Source organism: Aspergillus undulatus, assembly GCF_047715775.1.
Source record: "Aspergillus undulatus strain CBS 261.88 unplaced genomic scaffold BDV17scaffold_5, whole genome shotgun sequence".
NCBI classification, from domain to species: Eukaryota; Fungi; Ascomycota; class Eurotiomycetes; order Eurotiales; family Aspergillaceae; genus Aspergillus; species Aspergillus undulatus.
In genome coordinates, this window is record NW_027396609.1 from 339,744 (window position 1) to 365,156 (window position 25,413).

At 51.7% G+C, this 25,413-nt stretch overlaps 7 protein-coding genes across 7 annotated transcripts; 5 read left to right on the top strand and 2 right to left on the bottom strand.

The window, feature by feature from the left end:
• The first annotated feature begins 1,872 nt into the window (after window positions 1-1,872).
• On the top strand, window positions 1,873-5,224 carry BDV17DRAFT_173129 (Zn(II)2Cys6 transcription factor domain-containing protein). Its single transcript, XM_073754811.1, has 3 exons — window positions 1,873-3,438; window positions 3,492-4,343; window positions 4,401-5,224. Exons 1-3 carry the CDS (start codon window positions 2,323-2,325, stop codon window positions 4,737-4,739), a joined length of 2,307 nt encoding a protein of 768 aa, XP_073619532.1. The 5' UTR covers window positions 1,873-2,322; the 3' UTR covers window positions 4,740-5,224.
• A 1,829-nt stretch (window positions 5,225-7,053) lies between these two features.
• Window positions 7,054-8,108, top strand: BDV17DRAFT_279460 (ubiquitin family protein; the record flags this gene model as incomplete). Its single annotated transcript, XM_073759720.1, has 3 exons — window positions 7,054-7,075; window positions 7,147-7,362; window positions 7,429-8,108. 3 exons carry the CDS (start codon window positions 7,054-7,056, stop codon window positions 8,106-8,108), a joined length of 918 nt encoding a protein of 305 aa, XP_073619533.1.
• Window positions 8,109-8,218: 110 nt separating this feature from the next.
• Window positions 8,219-11,055, top strand: BDV17DRAFT_253515 (putative RING and UBP finger domain protein). The gene is made up of 2 exons (XM_073756660.1): window positions 8,219-9,564; window positions 9,620-11,055. Exons 1-2 carry the CDS (start codon window positions 8,650-8,652, stop codon window positions 10,844-10,846), a joined length of 2,142 nt encoding a protein of 713 aa, XP_073619534.1. The 5' UTR covers window positions 8,219-8,649; the 3' UTR covers window positions 10,847-11,055.
• Window positions 11,056-11,194: 139 nt separating this feature from the next.
• BDV17DRAFT_287641 (3-demethylubiquinone-9 3-methyltransferase) lies at window positions 11,195-12,211 on the bottom strand (the record flags this gene model as incomplete). Its single annotated transcript, XM_073761211.1, has 1 exon — window positions 11,195-12,211. The coding sequence occupies one exon, from the start codon at window positions 12,209-12,211 to the stop codon at window positions 11,195-11,197; it is 1,017 nt and encodes a 338-aa protein (XP_073619535.1).
• Window positions 12,212-12,588: 377 nt separating this feature from the next.
• On the top strand, window positions 12,589-14,361 carry BDV17DRAFT_173445 (alpha/beta hydrolase). Its single transcript, XM_073754813.1, has 3 exons — window positions 12,589-12,815; window positions 12,989-13,221; window positions 13,275-14,361. The coding sequence occupies exons 2-3, from the start codon at window positions 13,028-13,030 to the stop codon at window positions 14,281-14,283; spliced, it is 1,203 nt and encodes a 400-aa protein (XP_073619536.1). The 5' UTR covers window positions 12,589-12,815; window positions 12,989-13,027; the 3' UTR covers window positions 14,284-14,361.
• Window positions 14,362-19,147: 4,786 nt separating this feature from the next.
• BDV17DRAFT_253527 (putative C2H2 finger domain protein) lies at window positions 19,148-21,630 on the top strand. The gene is made up of 3 exons (XM_073756661.1): window positions 19,148-19,929; window positions 19,984-20,123; window positions 20,185-21,630. Exons 1-3 carry the CDS (start codon window positions 19,521-19,523, stop codon window positions 20,959-20,961), a joined length of 1,326 nt encoding a protein of 441 aa, XP_073619537.1. The 5' UTR covers window positions 19,148-19,520; the 3' UTR covers window positions 20,962-21,630.
• A 110-nt stretch (window positions 21,631-21,740) lies between these two features.
• Window positions 21,741-24,367, bottom strand: BDV17DRAFT_173562 (RMD1 family protein). The gene is made up of 4 exons (XM_073754814.1): window positions 24,126-24,367; window positions 22,558-24,055; window positions 22,300-22,485; window positions 21,741-22,220 (listed from the first exon to the last, which is right to left on the bottom strand). The coding sequence occupies exons 1-4, from the start codon at window positions 24,174-24,176 to the stop codon at window positions 22,000-22,002; spliced, it is 1,956 nt and encodes a 651-aa protein (XP_073619538.1). The 5' UTR covers window positions 24,177-24,367; the 3' UTR covers window positions 21,741-21,999.
• Between the last annotated feature and the right edge of the window lie 1,046 nt (window positions 24,368-25,413).

Consider the following 25,413-nt stretch of genomic DNA (forward strand, 5'->3'; position numbering starts at 1 on the left):
TGGAAGTCTGCCTGAGCTTAGCGGTAGGCTACTCGTGAACAAACAACTAACGTGACAACTGGGATGGCCTGCATAAACCGGTCGAGGTTTAAAGTTATTAGTCGTACGCTTATTACTACGAATGACGAAGCGTTTCGAGGTCCCTCACCCTGTCAGTGAGCTCGGTTTCAATGTCACAGCAGCCCGTTGCGCTGATAACGAGTCTCAATGCTTCCTTTCAGTCCGTGCCGGAGAAAGAAAGAGACCAAACGGGTTGGACAGGCTATGAGATGGCTTGCATTCATAGAGGGTCGATCTGCGAGTCAGGACGCATCGATTTCGACGAGGATGACAGTCAGTATCTCGATTCGCCGGGCTTCATCAGGTGGAGATTCTCCAGGTTTGCTCAGAAGAGACGGCTGCAGAAAAGTTTCCTTTCGGCCTGTATCCTGCTCGCTTGAGCCGTTTAGCCCTTTGAGATGCTTTCGTGATGATGCGTCCATCTCGGAGGAGCTTGCTAATGATGCTGGTAGTCTTTTCCACCTTGCAACTTGGTTGAGAAAGAGATCTGATCTGTCACTCGATCTGAGGTCGGGCTGCGCTTGAATCCTGTTGGGATAGTTTCCGTCGCCCGCCACTACTTGGCCCCTACACATTTCGTGCGCTGTTGACTGTCGAGGCCAGGCGGCCGGCGCTAAGGAACTCAGGGTCTCGAAAAAAAGGAGGGCGCTTGTCGAGATTGAATATCGGGAAAAAGGCTTTAGTACGCTGCAGTTGCGTGGAACAGTCACAAGCTGCGGAAGAAACGCTTACTTGCGTGACAGTGAGACCAGCGTGCGTTATCTTCTCCATCATCCGCTGTCTGGCACGTCGCCACGATCGTCTGTCTCCGCGCAGGTAATAGGCCGAGAAAGAAAGGGCTTCGATGCTGTACAGAGAAGATACATACAGTGGCGCGCGCAAATGAAGATTGGGGCTTGCGCATCGTCAGCCACCTTGTTGGCAATGAGGGCTACGGTAAGTCGGTGATTGACCACCGATTGAGGGGCTGGTTATTATTGGCAGCGTCTGACTTAGTAAAGGTATCTGAGCCCTGTCCAAAGCAAATCAGTATCAAAGCATTTCTTTGGCAAAGGCGGAACCTCGACTTGTTGCAATGGGCTTGTCTCTCTTCACATGGGCGTTGTAGAGGACATTATACATAGCACTATGTAGATAAAAATAGAGAGCATGGGACGCTTCCTCAGCGGCAGAAGAGATGATACTATTAAATGACCTCGGACAGCTAAATTTACTCCGAGGAGCCCTGTCACAGCTGCTTGACAAGGCCGTGCTAACAACAACCTTGTGCTTCAGTGGCAGCGGGGTCAGTCCGGGCCAGGCTTTCCTCGCTTCCTTGAAGGTCCACCAGCCAACCGTTATTGCCACGCCCGTGATCGGCATGCTCCATCCTCAACAGATCTAAGGCGATGATTTTCCACTTTCCACTGATCTTCCTCTTCCGAGAGCGCGTCCCATGTCTTTCACTCGGCAAGCCCGCATGGTGCCATGGAACTGTTGATAATCCATATGAGACACTATGCTCGAGTCAACACAGAACAAGCTCAAATTATTCTGCTCATTCGGGTCGCTCTCGGAGAGTATCTGGGGGCGACTGGCCTGTCAGCAACCACGGAGGAGATGGTCAGTGAAGCGCCGTAGACTGAGGACGTCCCCTTCAGGCTGTGGGTACAGTAGGCTGGCAGACTAGCTCACTATGGGCCAATTTTTCGTCAGTGACTAGGCTGGCGCGATCGCGATGGCCATCATGGGACTGGCTGGTTGACGTCTTAGTGGCCCATCATCGCCTCGACCGAGTCAATCCCGGCCACGGCCATCTGGAAAGGAAGTCGGCTAGGCTAAAACAGGCAGGTTTTGGTGCCAATCCAGCGAGTTTGGACCAACAGAAGCGCCACGATGAGTGCCATCGCGTGGCATTAACAGCTCGCAGGCGTCTTCCTCGCCGGCCAAGCAGGGCCCCCACTTGATAGCGATAACTCCTTCCCAGGATCCCCTAGCGTATCTCCGACTCACGCACCTCCCGCTTCACCGCTGCTTTGCTCCCCACCGCTCTCTGCCCGCCATGGGCTCATCCTATCGTCGTGCCCTCTTCTTCTCTCTCACCCCCGGATTCTGGGCTTTCTGCTCGTCCGAGAGAGAGCCTTTTCCCTGAGGCTTCGTGTCATAACTCCATCCTGATCCCCTTCTCTCTGTGCGACATCTCTATAGCCGCCATCACCTTTATCTTCCTCTCTTATTTCCACCTTCAGTCTCCGCCAGCCGTGAAGACGCTCCGTTCTCACAATGTCTAATCCTGAGTTAACCGGCGACGGGTTCATCGGGCTTGATTATGACTCGAGAAACTACATTCAGCCTCAGTCATGGCCAGTGGCGGTGGACCACCAGGCCTCCCAGCGAACAGACACCTCGAGAGATATCTCACCCTTACAAACCAGCGGTCACTCGTTCGATCAGTCGGTAGCCCAGGATGCCAACCTCATCGTTGACTGGCAATTTCAGCATCTACAACCCCACCTTCAATATCACCAGAATGAAGCAGCCGCCGCGCCCCAGTTCACCACCGCAAGCTATGGCATGACTATCCACTCGTCCCCCGTCGACCTGATGTCGGGACCTCACGGTCAGATGAGCACGAGTCTGTTGGATGGTCCTTATTTACCCCTCACTGCGCCCGTCGACATGGTATCATATCCGTACCAAGACCTTCAAACGGATCTCCTCGGATTCCAACCTCATGGTCTGCCCGACATGTCTTCATATACGGCACCGCACAACATGATCGAGAGCAGCTCACCGACGGACACTTACCTCGAGGTACGATCGCTTACCAGCTCGAGTAGTGACAATGGTTGGAGCATGATCGAGCCCCGTCATTCGCATGAATTCTTGTTCCCTGATCAGGTCTTCATCAACCCGACGCAAACTCTCCATGATAGAAGTCTCTCCGAGTCATCCTACTCAGGATCTTACGGCAGTTTCGTTGACGTCTCGAACCCGGTTAACTCCCCTTGTTCAGACACCAACTTCGAATCCTCTTTCAACAGTCCTATTCATCGACGAGTTTCTTTCGATCACACATCCCACGGTTCTCAGTCACCAACGGCAATCAGTCCCGCCGCCATTGTTCGACCTATTCAAGTACCGGGAAAGAAGGCTAGTTCTCCAACTCGCTCTCCGACCGCCTCATCCTCCCCACCAAGTCGAAAACCGTCCCGCAAGAGCCCAATCGCCGCAAAGACTGCAGAGACCAAGGTTCGCAAGCAATCGCAAGGCAAGTCTGAAACCACAGAAAAGAAAGTCGGCAAGCGTAAGGGTCCCCTCAGGCCCGACCAGCGAAAACAGGCTAGTGAGATCCGGAAGTTGAGGGCCTGCCTGCGCTGCAAGTTCCTGAAGAAGACTGTAAGGATCCCAGCAACCGATCATTATGTTTTATCTGCTAATATCACAAATAGTGCGACAAAGGCGAGCCATGTGCTGGCTGTCAACCTTCACATGCAAGGTTATGGCAGGTTCCTTGCACCCGCATTGACATCAAGGAGATTGGTTACTTCATGAAGGACTGGAAGGCAGACTATGAGCGACACATCACTCTTGCATTCTCAGTCGACAACATCACTGGTTTTTCCGCACAGGAGAGGACTTTGTTTGTTACCCATGGTTATGGACAGGTTCTTCCGATCAACGCACGTGAGGTATATGTGCGCAACGACCAGTGCTTCAATATCGACTGGGTCGAGACAATGAACCGCGAACCTAGCCAGCACGAGGTTGAAACCGCTAAACTGTCTGCCGGTCAGGAAGGTGTCTCGCATGCTATGTTGTCCGACTACCTGGATCGTCACATCGACGGCAACGGCACCTTTGAGAAATTTGTGGATGACTACTTCGAAGGCACTCCGTTCCTAACGCAGATGCTGAAGACCGCATTCCGCTATTATTTCCGCACGAAGTTACCTGTTATTCGTAAGGCTCTGAAGCTTATCCTTGCCTACAACTTGACGCTCCACGTCACGATGGTTGAAGGTCTGGGTGAAGAGGAGGGTTTCTTGGGCAAGATCGAGGACCGAAACTCGAAGTTCAAGGGCAAGACGATGGCACCTGTGATGATCAACTTCCAAATCAAGTGTGCCATGGCCAGCATGTGGCGTGAGCTGCAGAAGGACGTTTTGGAGGAGCTCTCCGCTCTCTATTCCAGCGTCTACAGTGGCGAAAAACTGAAGAACTGGCCCACCATTTTCATGTTGGCGTCAATTCTACTTGCAGTTTGGGAAGAGATGCAGTTTGACTGCCATTACCGTACTCCTGTGAGTATTTTTCTATCATTAATATTCTTTGACTGTCTCCCTGACAATATTTCCTAGGACGCCGCGGCTGTGGATAAATTCTGCACTGACATGGAGACAACTCCCGTCGGAGTCATTGTTGGTCTGTTTCAAGCAATCTCTCAGAAGCTGCCCTCGTTCTCCGACTGGGAAACATCGAAGCACCATCACTTGCTGCACTCGAACCCCGACGTCTGCAACACTATGACCGAAGTTCGCCAACACGTTGAGAAGTTCGGTAAGATACAAGCACCAATTTCTAACCTGGCTTTTAATGCTAATGCTTCGCAGAGAGCTACCTTCGTGGCCGGTCTGCCTCCAAATTCAACAGGAATGACTTCGACTGCCTCTCCAATAAATTCGTCTCCAGACTTGTGATTCGTGCGAACTAGAACGATATATTGAAGCACATAGGTTACGGCTCGGCACTTATAACGATTCGAAAAGTTCAATGAGATATGCCAGCATTTTATGATTATGAGACTCACCAGTGATGCGTTTAGCAACTGTTACTTTATCGACTCACTTTTGATTGTCTCGGTCACTTGTCAACTCCAGTTTCTTTTCCTTTTTCTATTTTGGGAACTGGTATTTTCCCACCTGTCTTGCAAGTTCAGCCAAGCACCTGTTTGATCATTTATTGAAACTACGCTCTTTTTCCTCTTCATTTTTTGCACAGTACTTACAACAGCAATGATGAGGATCATGATGTCACGATATGTACGGTCTCAAAAAATGTTCACAGCAAATCATGGCGGCAACTGAGTTGTCGGGTCGCGCTTGAGGCTAGTTCTCGCTTCATGATGCTGCGTGGATGTTTACAATTGTGTACTTAGTTAATTCTTTGCTTTCTGACTTCTTGTGTTAAGTATTGGATGTTGCAAGCGGTGGCTCCGATCGGGAAATCTCCGAGAAGGAGCCGGGGGATGTTTTACAGAACCAAGAGAAGCGCTCTCGTTGGGATTTTTTTTAGTATATTTCCTCCAGAAACATGAACTCAATGATGATATCCCGTTGATCTTCGGACTGGCTTCTCTCAACTTTCATGTAGCTCAACGAATCGAGTATGCTCCGAAGTGAACTAGTCGACCTAAGATGATACCGAATGCTCCCGACTCCGAGGTCCTGATAAACCTGATTTCGCGGCAATCGGGGTTCTCCCTTGCGCAGCTTGCGTAGTTGCACTTTCCTTTACTCCATACTCTGTACTCCATCCTTGGTAGCCACGTGTACATTTACACAGTTCTCCGAAAATGTGCGTCCTTGCTGTCCGTTCCGGGTGTGCTGGACGCCATCCGCATTCTGCAGCAGCAGCAGGGCCTTGATTGCGAAAAGCGGGGGAACCGCATGCGACGATCACCTGATCCCCAGAATGGGCGCTGGTCCCACTCGAGGTCTCCAACTGAGCCCACCACTCCGCCCGATAAGGAGCCAACACACGTCATTCTGCCGCGCTGTTGCTCATTGTCCCGAGTCACCGCCGAATGGCGACGGACAATGGTCCCCGTCACCTCATTATGGGACTGTCGCAGGTTTCAGAGTCCCTTTTTACAATTGTTACAGGATGTCTTTGACTCTTTATTGTTGACTTGGGAGGTTACTGTTACGCGCTGCAGGGATTTGATTGATGGGGCAATCTGCCTGACGTGTGGCGTTGGTGGCGGCTGCGGCCTGGTCTGGCCTCCAGCTCGGTGGCCTGGCTTCCTTGATCATGATGGAAGCATTGTTTAGGTATACCGATACGCCTGCGCAGTAGACATGAAGTCCTTCGCAGCTCCCGTATCATATTGGAGCCAAATCTAAGGCCTGAGTTAACAGCTTAACTGCCACCCAGAACCCCCCATGCTCTCAAGCCAGGGCTTAGCCTTGGCTCCAGTATTGCACGGGAACTTCGAAGGACTTCATAGCTACAACGCAGGCGCATCAGTGAAAGAGGGAAAAAAAAAATAAAAAATAAAAAAGAAAGAAAGAAAGAAAAAGAAAAGAAAAAAAAGGGCAAAAAAGGGCAAAGGTTCGCTTTGAGGGGCAGGCTTTTGTACAGTATGCCTTTATACGGATTGTTATGCCGATTGTTACCTCAAGGTTTACAATGGTATGGCTCGGAACAGACGTTGGTGGCAGTGCTTGAGTCATCGGTGGCTGGAATCTTGCCAGCCTAACAATACCTAGGCACCAAACTACGTAGCTTCGGATAAACTTCACGGTAGCAGATGGTGAAAGCCCGGGTCTCAGATCCAGGAAATTCGGCTTGTCCTGACTATCATGGTGGCGGGATCGGCTAGAACGGAGGCCAGTGAATGCGCAAGTGAAGTAGAAGACAACGGAAAGTGGTGGTCGGCGCCAGAACCAACGGCCGCATTGAAACGGCAGGGTCCCTGCGCAAAGAAACGGCCATTATGAGTCTTAATAATAGTGAATCTGCCAATCTGCTTTGAACATTCCATTGACATCACGTTATCGGCGAAGCGCTGACCGACTGACTAAGTGGCTTCGCCTCCCCTCATCGCTGCCCCGGAAGGTACTTAAAGCCTCGCTCCTTCCTATCTCTCTCGTCACCGCTTCCTTCCACCTACACTTCTCTTCTCACGGAGACCTTTGCTTTCTATCTCATCCTCACCTCTATTCTTCTCTCTACATCGTCCTCATCATCTGCAATACCTTTGATACGTTTCCCGTCGTCAACGTCACCATCATGCAGATCTTCGTCAAGACCCGTGAGTATTCTCCCATCTCGCCGCTCGAGAGTAACACTGAGCGACGTGGCTAACACTCATCTTCCCTGCAGTTACCGGCAAGACCATCACTCTTGAGGTCGAGTCCAGCGACACTATCGATAACGTCAAGACCAAGATCCAAGACAAGGAGGGCATTCCTCCCGACCAACAGCGCCTGATCTTTGCGGGCAAGCAGCTTGAAGACGGTCGCACTCTCTCTGATTACAACATTCAGAAAGAATCCACCCTTCACCTTGTTCTCCGTCTTCGTGGTGGAATGCAGATCTGTAAGTTTCCGGAAATCGCCACCGATTGGCCACCCAACACAAATGGCATACTAACAGTTCCAACAGTCGTCAAGACCCTTACTGGCAAAACCATCACCCTCGAGGTCGAGTCTAGTGACACCATCGATAATGTGAAGACCAAGATCCAGGACAAGGAGGGCATCCCTCCCGACCAGCAGCGCTTGATCTTCGCCGGCAAGCAGCTCGAGGATGGCCGTACCCTGTCCGACTACAACATCCAGAAGGAATCCACCCTTCACTTGGTTCTTCGTCTTCGTGGTGGTATGCAGATCTTCGTCAAGACTCTTACTGGCAAGACCATTACCCTGGAGGTGGAATCCTCGGATACAATTGACAACGTAAAGACCAAGATTCAGGACAAGGAGGGTATCCCCCCGGATCAGCAACGTCTGATTTTCGCTGGAAAGCAGCTTGAGGATGGCCGTACCTTGTCTGATTACAACATCCAAAAGGAATCTACGCTCCACCTCGTTCTCCGCCTGCGTGGTGGTATGCAGATCTTTGTCAAGACACTCACCGGAAAGACGATCACATTGGAAGTTGAGAGCTCCGACACAATCGACAACGTCAAGACGAAGATTCAGGACAAGGAAGGTATTCCACCTGACCAGCAACGTCTCATTTTCGCTGGTAAGCAGTTGGAGGATGGACGTACGCTCTCTGATTACAACATCCAGAAGGAGAGCACGCTCCACCTGGTTCTCCGCCTCCGTGGTGGCAACTAATGACTTTCCTTTCTTCGAATCTCACGGCTCATCTACGTGATAGCTGACTTGCGCGGCGTTGGATGGGTTTCTTATTCTTCACGGTTTATCTGGGCATACCTTATACCTTCTTTGTTGTTACTTCCATGTCACCTTGACGGTGTAACGATGTTCTATCCTTTATCATCTGAATGAAACATAAGTGTTTCTGGCTCAATACTAGTTCCCGGCCACTTACAACGTAGCAACTGTAGTCTATGGTTTCAGCAAAGTATTATCCACATTCGCGCACTCATGGATTAAAGCCAAAGCGGCCTTTGGCTCGCGTAGTGCATACTACCATGATCAAACGTAGAATAGAGCAAATTATATTCTCTGCAGAGCAGTGGTCCTCATCTACCTGCTATCTGGTGGTCATATCGTTGCTACAGCCATGTATCACGTGACTTCTCTGGCGTGGGGAAATTGAAGGTGTTGTAGAATGATTCAAATCACAACCTCCCACAGCTGAAACGAAGAATGAAGCATTCTCACGGAACAGCAGCATGAGAAACTGGCCGGGATGCCCTCCTACTTTTATTATCTCGCGATCGAACTCTTCTCACGGCCACGGTCCGACCTGAACAGCTTCACCAAAGATCCAGCCTTAACGACTTCACTATCTTTCGAATCTGCATGCGAAGCTCTCCTCCCCTTTCAGAAGCGACCCTCAAGCTCAGCAAACCGAAACCTGCGCCATCAGTCACAGCTACATAGGTCCGGAAGAAACGATTCTCACGATCTGCGCGAGATCCACAACCACCCCGCATCCAGCACTTTTTCCCCGTCCCCATCTCCCCATACGAGCCTCACGAGCGCATCCGCATCCAGCCTTGGAAACGACGAGCGCCTGGATAAAGTTTCCATCGAATGCATCGATATGATCCCCTCAACATACACCAGTAGAGCAAACCTCACCGGCGACCCAGTCACAACGGGTATTGGAACCGATATCCTAGGCGGCCTCCGCACAAAGGGCCAGTATACACCGCTCGATCAGAAAACAACCGAGAGTGTTTGGGGCATTGTCCATCTGTACCGTGATGCTCAGGAGACGCCGTATCTGGGGGTTGACGAGTACCCGGCTGAGTTGAAGGGCTCGTCTGCTGCGGCTGCAAGGCGGTCGTATAGTCACCATGGCTTCAGAGACGCAGAAGGGAGTAGCAGCGATATCGGCAAGGCACGGCCGCATGGTATGAGTGGATCACAGCATGATGATGACTGCACGACGCTGTGTGTGCTTGCTGTGCCGTCTTACATGTCTGCTTCTGATCTGTTGGGCTTTGTTGGCGAGAAGACGATGGATGATGTCAGTCATTTCCGGATGATAAGGACAGCGCGCGCAAATCGGTATATGGTTTTGATGAAGTTTCGGAGTGGCAAGAAGGCGAGGGAATGGCAGAGGGAGTGGAACGGGAAGGTCTTTAATAGCATGGAGGTATGTAATGGGTTATAACCTACGCTGGTGGCTTTCACTGACTGTTCCTTCCCAGCCTGAAACGTGCCATGTTGTTTTCGTCAAGAGTGTCGAGATTCAAGGCGTCGACCCGGCGGCGCAGGATGGAGTTGCGCTGTCATCACACCCTACAGCAACGACGCAACGACCCAGTTTATCATCAACATCTCAACCCAGCAGCAGCAATATAGCACCGGCAACTCTCTCTACGAAACCTCTTGCCCCTCCTACGCCATCACTGATCGAACTACCGACCTGCCCCGTTTGCCTTGAGCGAATGGATGAAACTACCGGCCTACTCACCATCATCTGCCAGCACGTCTTTCACTGCACATGTCTCCAAAAATGGAAAGGCAGTGGTTGCCCCGTATGCAGATACACGCAGGATGACTTTCGCAAAACATCTCAAGCCCTCCCATTTGACGACGGACATGCCGAAGCCGAATGCACCGTCTGCCACTCCGACGTTAACCTCTGGGTCTGCCTCATTTGCGGCAACGTCGGCTGCGGCCGGTACGACAGCGCCCACGCCTTTGCGCACTATAGCCAGACCAACCACGCATTCGCCATGGATCTCTCCACGCAGCGCGTCTGGGACTACGTCGGCGACGCCTACGTCCACCGCATCATCCAGAGCAAGACAGACGGCAAACTCGTCGAGCTCCCGGCAGCCGATAACAGCGCCCTCGACCCCCCAGACTGGACCGACGCCGTACCTCGTGAGAAGCTCGAAAACATGAGCGTCGAATACACCCACCTCCTCACCTCTCAACTCGAATCCCAACGCGCATACTTCGAAGGAATCCTCGAGCGAGCCGTCGACAAAGCCTCTCAAGCCTCCGCCGCCGCCTCAGCCGCTCAAGAAGCCGCCGACACCGCAACCGCAACGTTGAACAGTATCCAATCCCACCGAACCACCCTCACCTCCGAAACCATCCCATCACTCGAGCGCGATAAAGCGCGCGCCGAAAAACGCGCCGAGAAACTCGAGACCATGGCGCGGAAAATGGAGCGCGAGTGGCGCGAGGAAAAGACCATGAACGAGAGCCTCATGATGCGCATCGAGCATCTCACTGCCGAAGTTGAAAGTCTGAAGATCAGTAACGCCGATCTGCAAGAGCAGAATCGCGACTTGACCTTCTTCATTAGTGGGCAGGAGAAATTGAAGGATTTGGGGGAGGGCGATGAGATTGTTCAGGGGACTGTTAGTGTGCCGGATCCGCCGAGCGGGTCGAAGAAGAAGGGGAAAGGGAGGAAAAGGTGAATTTGGTCTTTATTTTATTTTGGACTTGGTGGCTTGTACAATATCAGGCATTGAACTTTCGGCTGTTTGTATCTGCGCGGTGTATCAGGCTTGCGTACTCGTTTTTGCTAAGGCGCTATTTAGCTACCACTCAGTTTGATTTTATGGGCTTTAAAAGCATCTTACGATTAGATACGAGATATTGAAATTCATATCAGCTGAAGAGACAATGCCCATTTGTTTAGAATAAGTGTAATATCTTATTGTACAAAATTTGACATCTATAGTACCTCGTGCGCTAGCACAATATATATTATACAACCACCCAGTGGGTAGATCCAGAACAAAGGCCAGGCTAGGGTAATGACTCTACACCCCCCTTCTCACTGCCCAGAAATAATTTCCCCAGCTCTCCGAGCCAGGCACAAACTTCCACCCCAGACCCGGGAAATAGACAACTCCCTTACAAACCCACCTCATCCCATCAAGCGCCTCGCTCCCACTCCTCCTCACCGACTTCCTCTCCAGATCTGAAGCCCGAATCAACCCCTCACTCGCCCACCCTTCCAACTCCTTCGGGTTGACGAATTTCTTCCACTCGTGCGTGCCCCGCGGGACGACGCCAATCGGCCATGGCGCTTCGGCAATGACCTGGTTTATAAAGTAGGAGGGAAAAGACCGGGCGATTGTGGAGCCGACGAGCCACCCACCGGGTTTGAGGAGGCGAAGGCAGTCTGTTAGGAAGGTTAGAGGGGAGATGGAGGCGTTGGTGTCGATGTGTTCGAGGACTTCGAAAAGGGTTATCATGTCGAAACCGGCGGCCGCTTGAGCTGCCGCTGCGGCTGCTGGATTTGAAGTTTGATTCGTATTCGTGTCCTTGGTCCGTGAAGCAATCAAGTCCTCTAGCGTGCAGTTCACATATCGGAATCGTCCATCTAGGTGCGCGGAGACCTTGGGGTCTTTGCGCGCATGATCGCGCGCGATCTGGATGAGAGTTGTTGTGGGGTCGATTGCTGTTATTGATGCGGCGCGGGTGACTGATTTTGCCTGGGCTTCTCTCGATTCAGGGAGGGGGATAGTGCGCGCCAGAGACTCGGCGAATATGCCACCGCCGCAACCGACGTCGAGGTAGTGGAGGGTGTTTGGGGGCGACCCGAGTTGCTGTTTCGTAGGAGTATCGGGAAAGGCGTCGGCAAGACAAGAGGCAATGAAATCGTGGCGGAGGGGGTTCATAAGATGGAGGACTCGTGAGGGGCCCATGGGATCCCACCAGGAGCTGGCGAGGGAGGAGAAGTGGGAGACTTCGGATGCTGAGACGGAGGAGGGGCCATTGCTGGTACTGGTTGAGTGGCAGCGGCGGGGGAGGAGTCGGAGGAGGAGGGACATTGTACGGAGATTTGGTCTGGCTGGTGTCATGGCCATTACTGTGTGAGTTGGAGAGCTTTAGCTCCAGCTCTAGTTCGAGGTTATGTATTCGGATGCGAGTGGTTCGGTGGTATGCGGTGCGACGATTATCCAGGTGGTTATCGACTGTAGACCTAAGCTTTATTAGAACATTTCCCGATAAATGATTGAGAGGCAATGTGCCTACCATGATCAATTGAGCGGTTGTACAGGTTCTTCCAGTTCTGAGGGAGTTGATGCAATTGTTGAAGCTGCGATGGAGAAAATGGGACGATCTACAGAACAAACACGCCAAGACTCTGGAGAGCATCGCCCACCCAAAACTCGCCCTCCGTCCAGTTTAGCACCTTCCCGGTGATCAATGCCATGCAGCTATGTGCATCATCTGGTCGAAACATGCATCAGCTAGAGAGATTACCCGGGTGAGAGATCGATCCAGTGGGAAAAAGCTAAAGTAGCGACTTGACACAACGCAATTGTATCAGAAGCGCTCAGAGCCTCAGATACAAACCGGCTCGTTTCAAATTCAAACCTCGGCTCTGAAGTAAATGAGCCAGGATGCTCGGGCCTCACCTTCCTTCACTGGGTCAGTGGCTTGATTTATCTACTGTTCCTCACGTGAACTGAGGCGCATGAGGCCATCGCTGTCTTGCATCTGCCGAATTTATGAGTGCCGTGGATGATCGACAGATACTTTGTGCTCAAGGGCCTTATGAAATATGCCGTCCAATCCTACTAACCTCAATTGAGCTCTATCAGGCCAGAATAAGCACAGTACACAATCATACTCCGCACGTCATGTCAAACACATCTAAACTCAATGGCCGCGGACCCAATCCGCCACCCAGATTGTCCGCTTCGGACATCTGCTGGACATTGATTACGCTGGTGGTATATGCGCCCTTGTCGATACTCACATCATTATGCAACCGGAGTGTAGCACTCGAATGGAAAGACACGAAGGAGCAGATCAGTCATGATCTCGTCCTATGGTACGTGCAAAGGAGAACAACGCAAAACCATACCGCAAGGCTAACCTATATAGCCTCGGCCGTCGCCTTCCAGTATCCGTGATACAGCGAGCAGGTGAAAAGACCGGATGCATTATCAGACAGTCTTTACGATATGCCAAAGCGCCTTTTCAGGTTGCAGAGGAGGTGCAGAAGCCCGAATTTGCCGGCTATTGGGTTTACCGTGACATGCCAACCGAATTCCGCCCGCAGGATGCAGACCTCGTCCTCTTCCATCTACATGGTGGAGGCTATGTCATGGGCCATCCTCTCGATAATGCACCCGAATTGCTTCTCATCGCAGAGATGTTGTCGCGACGCAACCATAAAGTGGCCGTTTTTTCTCTAAAGTACACGCTTGCACCGAACGAGCCGTTGCCCAAACAGCTTAACCAGACCATGGCCGCTTATACCTGGCTCATAAGCGAACTAAATGTCTGCCCATCGAAGTTACACCTCATTGGCGAATCAGCAGGCGGCCACCTTATTCTCTCTCATCTCGTTACCCTGCATGAGCGGTCCATGAGTGGGATATCATCCACATTGCCAAAGCCCGGCGCAGCCTTTTTGATAAGTCCCTGGGTGAATCTAAACCCATGCAGCCCCGACGCACTTGCAAGCCACCAAGACCTCGACCCGCGCAGCGCCACGTTTAAACACGTTCTCGAACGCTTTGCGAACCTAGTCCAGCATGGGGTATCACCCGACTATCTACAGCAACACGGTAATTTCGCAAACTCAATGCCCGAACGCGGCTCGTGGAAGGATATCCTTCCCGCTTCAACGTGGGTCTCAGCGGGTACAGCAGAGCCTTTATTCCGCTTCGACATCGAAGCGTTTGTGGGTTCGGCGCAGCGCGATGGGGCCAAGGTGCGGTTCGAGCTTGCAGAGGGAAAGGTGCACGTATGGCAGTCTGTTGAAGCTCGAGAGCAGGAGGGGAAGTTCCTGGCTTTGGCGCTGGGGGAAGACAACACGGCATTGATGTCTGGGTATCGGCATATCGCGGGTCTGATATGTGCGTGCTTGGAGGGACGAGCACAATGAGATCCCTGGAAGAACAGATCTGGTCTTCTGCCGACTGCCGGACGAGTGCAAGGAAGACGTCAACAATTCCGTCGATGACTCGTACCTTCTAACTGCAAGCAAGCAACCATGCATCATCGCGCCTTCCTAAACTTCCAACACCACTAGATTCTCAACTAGGCAGGTGCGATGGGCCGTTGCTCCTCTTTGCTCCTCCGTTGATTCCGACCCAGTTCCGAGAAACCCTCCATGCCACCTTCCCAGAACCTCGGGCTGCGCGTTATATCTCCTCGATAGGGAAGGCGCGACCCATCGGGCACCTGCACCCCAGGACCACCGACCATCTGATCTCGTCCGGTTCTTGTCAGCCTCACTTTGAAGCGGGAAGCCCGAAGAAGTGATCCATGGTTCCTACAACCGTTGAAATTTGGAGGAGATCAGGACCACGCAGTCCCGGCCGGCCGGTATCCATTCAACGCCAATCGATCGATCAATGATGATGCAATTCCAACGGCAAATCCTGCCGATGCGCAATCTAAATCTGCGAAACAGTACCATTACTCAAAGAGCGGTCTGGAGCGCCCACAAGCTAGAAACGGGGCATGGTCGAGAGAACGTTGGTCTAGCCTACCAAAAGTCCAAGCTGCTCATCGCTTAGGGCCAGGCTATGACTTCACATCGGAGTTGGCAGAAGAATTCCCCGAGCAGAAATAGAAATGCATCCACACTAGCTTGATCCACTTGACCCCTTGTCTAATTAACTTAACCCGTGCTCCTGTCTCCATAGGAAGATCCCTTCTATGCGTCTTCTAGAACCATTCTACTTTGAGTCCTGGAGCGACCAACTTGTACTCCGGAGTCCGGACGCAAGGTGTGCTAATGATTACTGCTCAAAATTCGAAAGAAGTGTTTTGAGCCCAGATGGGTTGCCAAATCCATTTTGATCCACTTAGCTCCTAGACTATCACTTGGGACGTTGGTCTGTACTCCGTAGAGCTAGAAGATAGATGTTAAACTAGTATTACGTAGCCTGTGCTTCCTCCAACAGCGATCCAGACGCCAGAATGTAGACCGCATTCTACGGTCCTTCTAGAAGCATTCTGCTTCGGGGCTTCAGGACGCCCATCATCTGGAGTTTTGCTCACATGGGCCGTTGTGAAATGCACTCACTTTGTTGTTGATCCACTTCACCCCTATATAGTGGACACTAATAACGTTCGGACAAAGTACGGTGTGGGCACCGACAAGTAGTACGTAGGAATCTAGTGATTGTGGATGACGATGTGGGCGAAAGGCGGGGCGATCCCTTCTACGCACCTTCTAGAAGAAGTTTGCTTTTTGATCTCCTGTAGGCTATGTGCTACCCTGGTCTTCCAGGCTTCTGGTCTGGACTGGCGAATGTGGCTTACGTAGTCGCACGGCGACGGGTGTGGTAGACTTGATAAACAAATGTTGATCACTATTGTCATTGTCATTTTTCGCGTGGCTGGGGCTCGATTTGCCGTGCAGAGTACAGACGAGAATTTGAAGCGTCTTTGTCCTCGTGGACTATATACATGACGTACTTTGTGACGCGAGTAATGAGGGATGTTTGTTCGTGGATTGCCAACTTGTCTAGACGTTCGCAGCCTGTTTCAACGTTACCTGTTGGAGCATGTGGGTGTGACAAAGTAAGTACCTGCTTGATGGGTCTTATTGACTTGCTGTGATACCGAAGCTGCATCTTCTGCAAGAAGGAGGGGCAATGTTGTCAATTGTCAGGTGAGCTTTTGCTGGTGAGAGGGAGTGTATGAAGCATGATGTGCTTGTTTCAGAGCCAGATCCCATGCATGCTGGTATCATGGTAGGTGAGGCTATGTATTCGGTACCTTGGTAGCAAGTAGTAACCTGGTAGCTTGTTTGTGCACTCAAATGGACCAATGATTATATGGAGGACAGACAGGCAGATGGATGACGGCTGACGAGTGATCATCGTTCTTCTGGCTGGGGAAGCCTTGTAAGGACAGACCAGTGTTGATTGTGTAAACAAGGCCGAGAAAAAGGATACGCACAGGTCTGTGGAACAGTTCTATGCCAGATCGGGGCGCAGAAGGCGCGCTTCGTAAAGTTCCATGACAGAAACCGTTCAGACCTGGGGAGGTTCCGGTGTAACTAACGTCTTCAGCTTCACTGATATCGTAGTCATCCACCATGATTCAGAGGAGTCAGCACAGGCAGCAAGCTCTTCCTTCATCAGCCACGATGGAGACCCCTGAGCTTCTTTTTCCGATTCCAGTAGAATGCTAGAATGCCAGAGGAAGTGGGCCTTGGAGTTATTATTAATGGTCCTTGTTGAACTAGTTGGAACGGCTGAGTTAAAACTGGGCCTAGCCTGAAATGCTCAAATGCGTGGGGCAGATCCTTGAACCGCCGATTGGCATCATCACGGACCTCTGCAGAGACAGTTTCCTGATGTTGCATGCTGCATGGCTTCAGAAAGGTAAGGACGAGAAAACGAGGGGCGAAGGTGTGAATTATTACCGCAGCTGCAGCCATAAATAATACCAAGACAGATAGCATCCCACGGACTCTTTCTCGATACCGTCACATCAGCGTGGCCTCCTTTGACAGATAGGCTGCTCTCTCGCCCAATTGCCGCCCTATCGGCTGGGGCCGGAGTGGCTCAGGCTTCCCACGAGTCGCCGATAGTGGAATTGCTTTTTCTTTCTAGAAGGTCTCTGGAAGGAAGTGGGCTTGCTTAGCGTGCTGTACGAGTCCGTTTAGTGACCTTAGCGCGCAAGGCACTTTCCCACGTCAAGAGACCGGAAAATAACAGCAAGCAGGATGGGCCCCTTGTCCAATCCCTCTTCGTCAAGGCGAAATGCTGTTGCAATTTCCCCTTCCATCCTCACTCACTAGCAGGAATAGTGGACGGACTAAAGCCCGGGTGAAGCAGGGATGAGGCCCCTGTCTGATCAAGTAACCTCCGTAATATGCAGCCAGCCCAGAGATCCACTTCGTTCGTACCCCCTGAAGGTCTGACGTAGGTAGCAGCGATGATAGTCTTCCCCATGCAGTCCAACGTGCCACGCGGTGCCCAGTTCCAAACTTTCTAGAAGGAAATTAGCTTTGCGCCGTTGCTCGTGCGAATCTGACCACCGAAAGGGACCTTCTTTACTCCGTCCGTCAACGTCTTGTTTATGATTGGTATGTTTGTCGGGATACGTAACCCTCTTTGTCTACCGGACGATGAGTCGCAGGACTATTGAGTGGTAGATAGTGATCGAAGAAATGGTAGCGGAGTTCTCTTGGACATGATGGGGGCCACCTCGCAGGACGAAGCAGTAATTGCTTTTTCGAGATTTCCGGAATCGACGTCTTGCTCCTTCAGGCTAAAGAAATGGAGCAATAGCGATCGCAAGAGGTGCTCGGATGGCTGGGGCACGGAGTCTGATTGGGTTCGACGCGATCGCCCTGTCGCACGATGAGCAGGTTAACGCACTGCACGGCACTATTCGCGCGAAGGGAAATTAAGAACTAGAAGAGGCTTGCCTTAGTTGAGAACCCGCGATGCTTCACAGGGTCAGGGTCATGCGTTCATCGAGTGGAATCCGGATCGAAGCGTCGATTGCATCAGATCCAAGCGGGAGAGCTCCTGAATATCAGACATGAGGTTATCCAGGGTTCCGACGGGGAAGACTCGTGGCACTAGCTGGCGACTCGACGGTTTCAACTTGCAAGAACGAGTGGCCCATTCGATCGTCGTGTATCCACTGCCGAAGATGAAGACGTCGAGAGCAGATGGATGGAGAGCGTGCCTGAAACCTGCGTCAATTTCCGCTGTCTATTAATATTCATTGTCGCTCTGATAATCAGTGTAGAGAGTTAATAAATCTTCTACATATCAACTCTGTTGGTTCGCAAGTCACGAGGTTTCCCGTCCTCCTTTGTTTGTTCTTCTGTATTTTCTTTCTTCCCTGCGCGACCTCCTCTCTTCTCTCTCCCAGGCCCCTCGGCGGTGCCACTCTCCCTCCCTATCCAACTCTGACTGACCGTCTGAATCTGTAAGTCTTGTTCTGTGATGATGTCGTCGCGACCTCGGCAATGACGCATCTCCGACTCGTTGCCTGCCAGCTCCGGCGATGCTTTTGCAGTCGCTCGGCTGCTCGCAAAATGGACCTCGACCGAGAATGCTCTGGCTGCTGTTCTCCTGATCAGACAAGCTCAGTCGCGATGTCTTGCTCCCCTCTTACACTTTCACACTGGCTCTAGTCATACCACAGGTTCAGCTTTGGGGGCGCAGACAGGCAGAGACGCAGAACTTTTGCTTGAGCAACGTGCTAACATCTTTGTCGCACCCTCTACAGCACGATTACACCGAACCACGTTCTACCCTCCCAAACATCTGAACGATTCTCTCGAAACACCGATAATCGGCCCTTCCTTGATCACCAGGAATCCCCGTCGGTGGTTCCCAGGCGTCGGAACTATTCATATTAGGTTGACGATTTGGAGGATCGCAACGGCTTGCCCATCGTCGCGCCTTCTTTCTCGCAAGCCTTCTATACTCCCGCTTGTGCGCGACGGCATTTCCGACTATCTCCCAAGAGAAGGTGACGGTTTGAGACAGTGGCTGAGCTTGTTGGGCTGTGAACGGCTGAGATTGACGTGTTCGCCGCGAATCTCACCAACTACATTCGACGCACGTTCGCAACTCCAGAAACGTTAAGCTAGAAGTGAAACCTCGAGTCTCGAGAGAAAGATCGACGTTTTGCCCATTTTGGCTTCTCGCTCCTTCCCAACTCGGCTTCTCTTCGCCCTTGCCTCGGTTGGCCACTACCCTCAGCTACGAACGCTGGCGGCTTGAAGCTCGACGGTCGTCGCATTCTATCGTCGCGTCTTCTCTGCAACTGTTGGGCCTCGTGGAAGTGAGTAACACCTCTATCACACTTTCCTGCGCTTCTTTGTGAGATTATTACGCGGTTGACATGAAGCCGTTGCTTCGTCTTTGTTTTTCCGGTCTTTTCATCCCCTCCTTTTTCAACCCTCGACACATGCCAAAGCTCATGTTCTAATCTTGCCTTCTAGGACGAGACAAATCAACAAGTCGAACTTTCTCCTCGCTCCGCGCTTCCACTTTCGCAACGTCTCGTTGATCGCATAACATCTGGAAAAGAACTCCGGCGTGAGTTCTACAGCAGCGCGTCGCACAGGCTACCCTGGAACATCCTTCCGATTTGTCCTGACCACCGTTCCTCGGCAGGTAGCTGGGCCGGGTCATGGACATCACAAATATTCTAAACCGGAAAGCTTCCCTGGCCATGGTTGCGCCAGACGCTGCTCATTTCGACCAGCAACAATTCATGCAAGCCCCAAATCTCGAGCATTCGTCTCCTCCAAGGATGAAACCGGAGCCCGGCGTCTCCGAGACGGCTGACCAGCCTGTCCTCTCGTATCCTCCTCACGCTCAGCTAAATCAGATGCCGAACATCAACCAAGACATGCGATATGGGGCTCAACCTAACCCTCAGCTGCCTATGATGCAGGGTCACTATGCTCCCTCGGGATATTCCACCACCCCAATTCCAAACAGCGCCTCCCAAGGACGTCCGGAACCTCCACCCAAGACCTTCCACTGTGGGACGTGCGGCAAAGGGTTTGCTCGACGGAGTGACCTGGCAAGGCACGGTAAGTGTTCCAAACACAATGCAACAAGGAGTCGGCATCTGACTTTCCATTTAGAGCGAATTCATTCAGGCATCCGTCCTCATGCTTGCGAATGGCCCGGCTGTGGCAAGCAGTTCATCCAGCGCTCGGCCTTGACAGTACACTCTCGGGTGCATACAGGAGAGAAACCACACATGTGTGAAAGATGCGGCAAGGTATGCTAATATATGTACGGAGAGATGGCCCTCGATGACTAACCACTATTAAAAATTGCAGCCTTTCAGCGATTCGTCCTCCTTAGCCAGACATCGCCGGATTCATTCGGGGAAGCGGCCCTACAAATGTCCTTACGCGAACTGTCAAAAGACGTTCACCCGTCGCACGACGCTGACCCGCCACCAAAATCATCACACCGGCACCATCGAAGAAGCTGCTGCGGAAACCGAGGCCAACCTCAGAAAGAATAACGAGAGAGGAAGGATGCCCGGCGATGGAATGTTCTCCGAGCACGGCTCGGTTCACTCAACGCCTTCTCCCGCGCATCACCCAATCTCACCAGGTGGTGACCTCCCCCCGCTGAACATACCGCGGTCTGCGGGCGAATACTACCTTGCAAACGGGTCGATTCCCGCTCACGTTCGTGGAGATTTCCAAATGGCGAGCCCTCGTGCGTCTCCCACTGCGACATCTCCGTCTCTATCTAGCTACAGCAGCGCTCCGCTTCGACCGTCCATGACATCTCATCCGTCGGCCTATGCTCCTCCTCAGCCACTTGAGCCCCCTGCGAACAAAGACCACCGGCCCAACAGCGTTGGCGGGAGTCCGCACATGTCCAGTTTGGGATGGGCCTCACCTTCTCACTCCAACATACCGTCTCCTGTTTCGGCACCTGATTTCGGATATCCTGACCCAAGTGGGCCGTCGTACCCCGGCTCCGTACCCCCTCACATGTATTTCCCGAACTCCACGATTCGACGGCCCGCGAGCACGGAACCCGAAAACTATGAGCTGAGACCGAAACTTGGCGACAACTCATGGTCTACGCCAATCTAGTGACACCTTCCGCAAAATGATCATGCATTAACTTGGGCGCCTATTGCGCCGGTTCAAGCTGATCTAACTTGAAATACGCCAACTTTCTTTTGTTTTGCTATTTTCCCCTTGTTTTGTGCATTTTCCTGCCTCGAGCTCTCTTCTTGTTTTGCATCTCATACATCGTTGTCATTTCATTCAGCGTACCATCATGTTAGCATCTCCCAGTGTCGGGCATAAAACGCTGGAAAGGAGTCTGGGAACAGTTGAACCGGGTTGATTGGTTAGGTTATTATCGCCACAATGGGGCGTTGTGATTCTCTTTTGTTCCTCATGCGCGATTATGATCGAAGGAAACGGAAACGAAGCATTTATAGATCTGGAAACGGGGTTATTGGTTTTGTTGTGCTTTTGTTTTTCCGAGCAAGGCCTAGTTGGGACTAGGATGGGCATGGAATGGGATGGGGCACTGGGGTTATGAGGATTGATTTCTGCGCTTGTTTTGTGCTATAACATCTTTGTTGTCTCTTTTTATCCCTATTTCCTTTGTGGTTTATGTTAATGCTGATGGGTCTCCTTTGTCTTTACCTCGCTTACTACCCCCTGTGTAAATACCTCTCTTGTACGATAGGGACAGCAGGGATTAATACCTGATCTGCTGCTTAATGTGATATCATACTACATACCTTACCATTCTTCGCCTGGGCTTGCAGGTGCTTGGTTTGAACCGCGGAACCCTTCTAAACGTGGATGCTGAAAGTTACTAGTCCTCCGCAAAAGTCTCATTTGTACACTGGCCGGTCAATACTCGAAATCTCAGAATTAAACACCCAAAACGCCACTCAACCAGTAGAAATACTATCATACACAAATTGAATAGAGGTCAAGTACGCAAGAAGTAAACTCCCTCACGCCATCAAAACCCAAGCCAGACCAACCTGATCAACATATCGCATCAAAACCAACATCACCTTATACCTAGTTTGGGCCAAGGCTTGAGCTGCCTCGGAGAGCACGGAATCCCAACTCTGCCCTACTCCCGTTCCGTCCCGCTGGATCTCAGTAAGCCCCAGAGAAATTCGTCCCCGGGCCGATGATATCAGGACAGGGACAACTTTGCGAGGAGGCAGGTCCCCGAATGGCACGCCCAACAAGCGCAGCCCCAAACCCAGCAGCAGATGTGCTCTTCCCAGCGGAGAGCAGACCAAAGCGGAGGAAGACCTCGGATGTGGTTACCAGGATCGATATGATTATTAGGACGATTATAATCCATGTTTGGTCTAGATTTTAAGACAAATGAAGTTAGTACGAGGACTTCTTTCTTTCTGTTTGAGGGGTTGATGCACGCGAGGAACGCACGAGAAGTCTTGCTATCGGCAATACCATCTGAGAGGATCTCAGCGAGGTCCAGGAAGACACGGCACCGCTCGTTGAGGACCTGAATGCGCGGTTTGATTTCGAGGTATTCGCGGACGGCGATGTAGAGCGGGTACAGAGTTGGTTCGCTTTCCCAGAAGAAGTTGGGGACGTCGAGGACGTTGGATGCTATACTCTTGTTAGTTATCGAAACCTTCTGCTTGCGATATGAGAATGTGAGGATTCGGATATTTGACATACAGAGATTAACCTCCACGCGACTCTTGAACAACTTCCCTAGAATGCGAAAGACCTCTTCTCGTTTCAGGCCTAGCTTGCCGGTCATTGCTAGACGGCGCGGGACGTCCTTTGCCTCGGCCATCTGACGGGCCATGACTTCCTCGAAGAAACAGAGCTTGGTGCTTTGCGCTATCCCGTGGCTGATAGCGAGCTTGATCATGTGGTCGCCGCTGCGCAGGGTGATCATGTCATTGTAAACCCGTGGGCGGGAGATCTCGGTCGAGTACTCGAAGTGGAATTCCTCTGTTTCAAAGTCTTCTTCTTGCAGGGGGAGGGTTGCGAGGGTTATGGGGGTTCCTGTTGCGGAGGAGGTTGCGAATGCGAGATCGGCGAGGATGTCTTTTTCTTGCTTTGCGGTGAAGTTCCAGAAGACGACGACGCCGTAGCTGAAGACGAACATTTCGGCGACGTCGTATGGCAGGCGGGTGGGCGTGGATCGGGTATGGTGATTGCTCGTGTTGTTGTTGTTGGAGCCGGGGTTTGAATGGTTGCCGTTTCTCTCCCGTGTTTCGTGACCAACATTTGAGTGGCCTTCGTCGAAGATGGAGTGTTCTTCTGGCTCCAGGTAATCTTCGTCGTGATCACGCAGCTCGTTTCGTTCAATCTCCTCATCTAGTAATGACTTTCCACCAGGCTTCTTGACAACCGGACTGCTTCGTACTCTGTACCCTTCATGCCCAGGAAGTAGCGGCAAGTGGTAAGCCGTATAAAGGCAATCATCGTAAAGCTTCGTCCTCCCCCCGTGCCTATCCTTCACAAACGAAGAGATAGACGTCATCTTATAAGCCTGCGCGGTACAATAAGCCGTACAACGCGCCAATTTCTCCGCCCGACGAGCCTTGGGCAATCTCTCCGCATAACTCTTTGCCCTTTCGGGCCCAACCACCCTCCTCCTTAGCCGATCCTCCTCAGCCAAAAGCGGCTCAAGGTCATTATCAACGCCAAAATCAGCACGCAGCCTCTTCTTCTGCGCCAGCAGCGTATGCCTCACACTATCAGGATCAATCCCCTTCTCCCTCGCAAGCCGCTGCACCATCTCCTCATCAACCGTCTCATCGCCAAACTCCTGCTCCCCACCCTCCTCTTCCTCATCTTCAGGCTGCGGCACTTCATCCTCTGGCAAGAGCACAAGCTTCTCACTGACCTTTGTCGTCCGAGGCGGAAGGTGCGGCTGCGCCGCTAATCGTCTATTCACGGCCGCTGCGCTCGACGGATTCGCTGCGCTGCCGGTACTTCGACTGGCGCCTCCGGGGCCGGGGCCTGAGCCGATTAGGCCGCCGGCAGCTGAGGCGAGTCGCGATCGGGGTCGTGCGCGTGTAGCATCGGGTGGGTTTCGCTGCTGCATTGAGGGAATGTCGGAGGCGTACTGAAGGATATTGTCGACTGTGATAAAGCGGGTTGCTGGGGAGCGGCGGCGACGGGGTTGTGCGGAGGAGTGTTGTTCTCGGGAGTCGGTTACCTAGATTAGATTGATTGGTACGGAGTTTTTGAAAGATAGTGATGACGAGTTGCGGAATGGAATGATTTACCAGGACATGAGGGCTTCGTTGATTCGGGCCCCGGCCTCTTGACGAAGACATGATCTGTCAGTGGGAAGGTATCGGATGTCGCGATATCGACAGGATGAACTCTGGTTGAATCTCGAGAAGTTCCACGAAGTGCTTCCCACACTAGGGCTTCAAAAGCTCAATAAGTCTTCAATCGATAACCCATAAAGCATTCAGCTCAATTGGACGCTAACATAGCTGCAATTCAGACATTCACTAAAGCTGGAGAGCTGCAAGATGCCATCATCGCCCATCATTGTTCTCCAGCCCAATCAATCTCAAAAGCTTCCCGTCTCCATTCCCGACCGCCTACCAATAACGGCCTCAAGCACGCCCACATGATTATGAAACAACTGCCTGGAAGAGTGAATGACGTGAGCGGACTGTTTCTGCCATTATTAATTGTACTGGTACGTATCGTACGCTCAATACAGCGATACTGCCCAGCTCAGAGCTCGACATAGTGTTACACAGGCGTACCTCGTACTGAAAGAGTGAAAGAGTGAAACAGAGCCGGCCGGCGTCGGTCCCAGGCCAAGCCACGTGTGAGTGGGGAAGGAGGCCGCAATGGGTTTAGCGGTGGGTGCGGTCAGTCTACAATGGCCCTGCGATCCAAAGTTCAACCAATTGCTCATGAAGTCGATCTGGGGTAATTTACATGAATTGTACACAGGGATCGGAGAAGCGGTATAGCCTGCGGCAGTTATTGCGAGATTCGAGTTGATTGCTGAGCAGGGCTGTGTTATTTTCCATGGGTAGTATATTGATCAGAAATATCCCGAGCGCTGTTTCTTCGGTCGTTGAGCAGTCGATTTCTCGGAGTCGCTACGGCTACGCTATGGTTGGATGGAGACGATATCGTCAAGAATGGATGACCCCAAATTTCAGCCACAGAGGGGTAAGCCGGAATCGATTGGATTGAGGGATATTTGTTTTACAGGAATATCTGCAGGAAACAATAACTTGGTTGAGAATAGTGTTGTGTCTGGTATGTGAACGCTATTTGACTTTTGGGCTCGCGCTCCTTGCAGGGCCCAATCTCCTTGCTTATACTATAATAAATGTCTATAATAATGTATCCAAGTCCATGCCCATGTTCTGCTAAATACAGCAAAAGGTGTTTGGCAATCTAATTATGCAAACGGTAATGCAACGATGCAGCTCGAGGTCAATATGACGCCTCGAAAACAATTATGAAATGCTTCACGCTGAAAATGCAATGCAGGAAAAAGACATTGAGAAAAAAAAAACACTCCAGAAACGTTAGCAG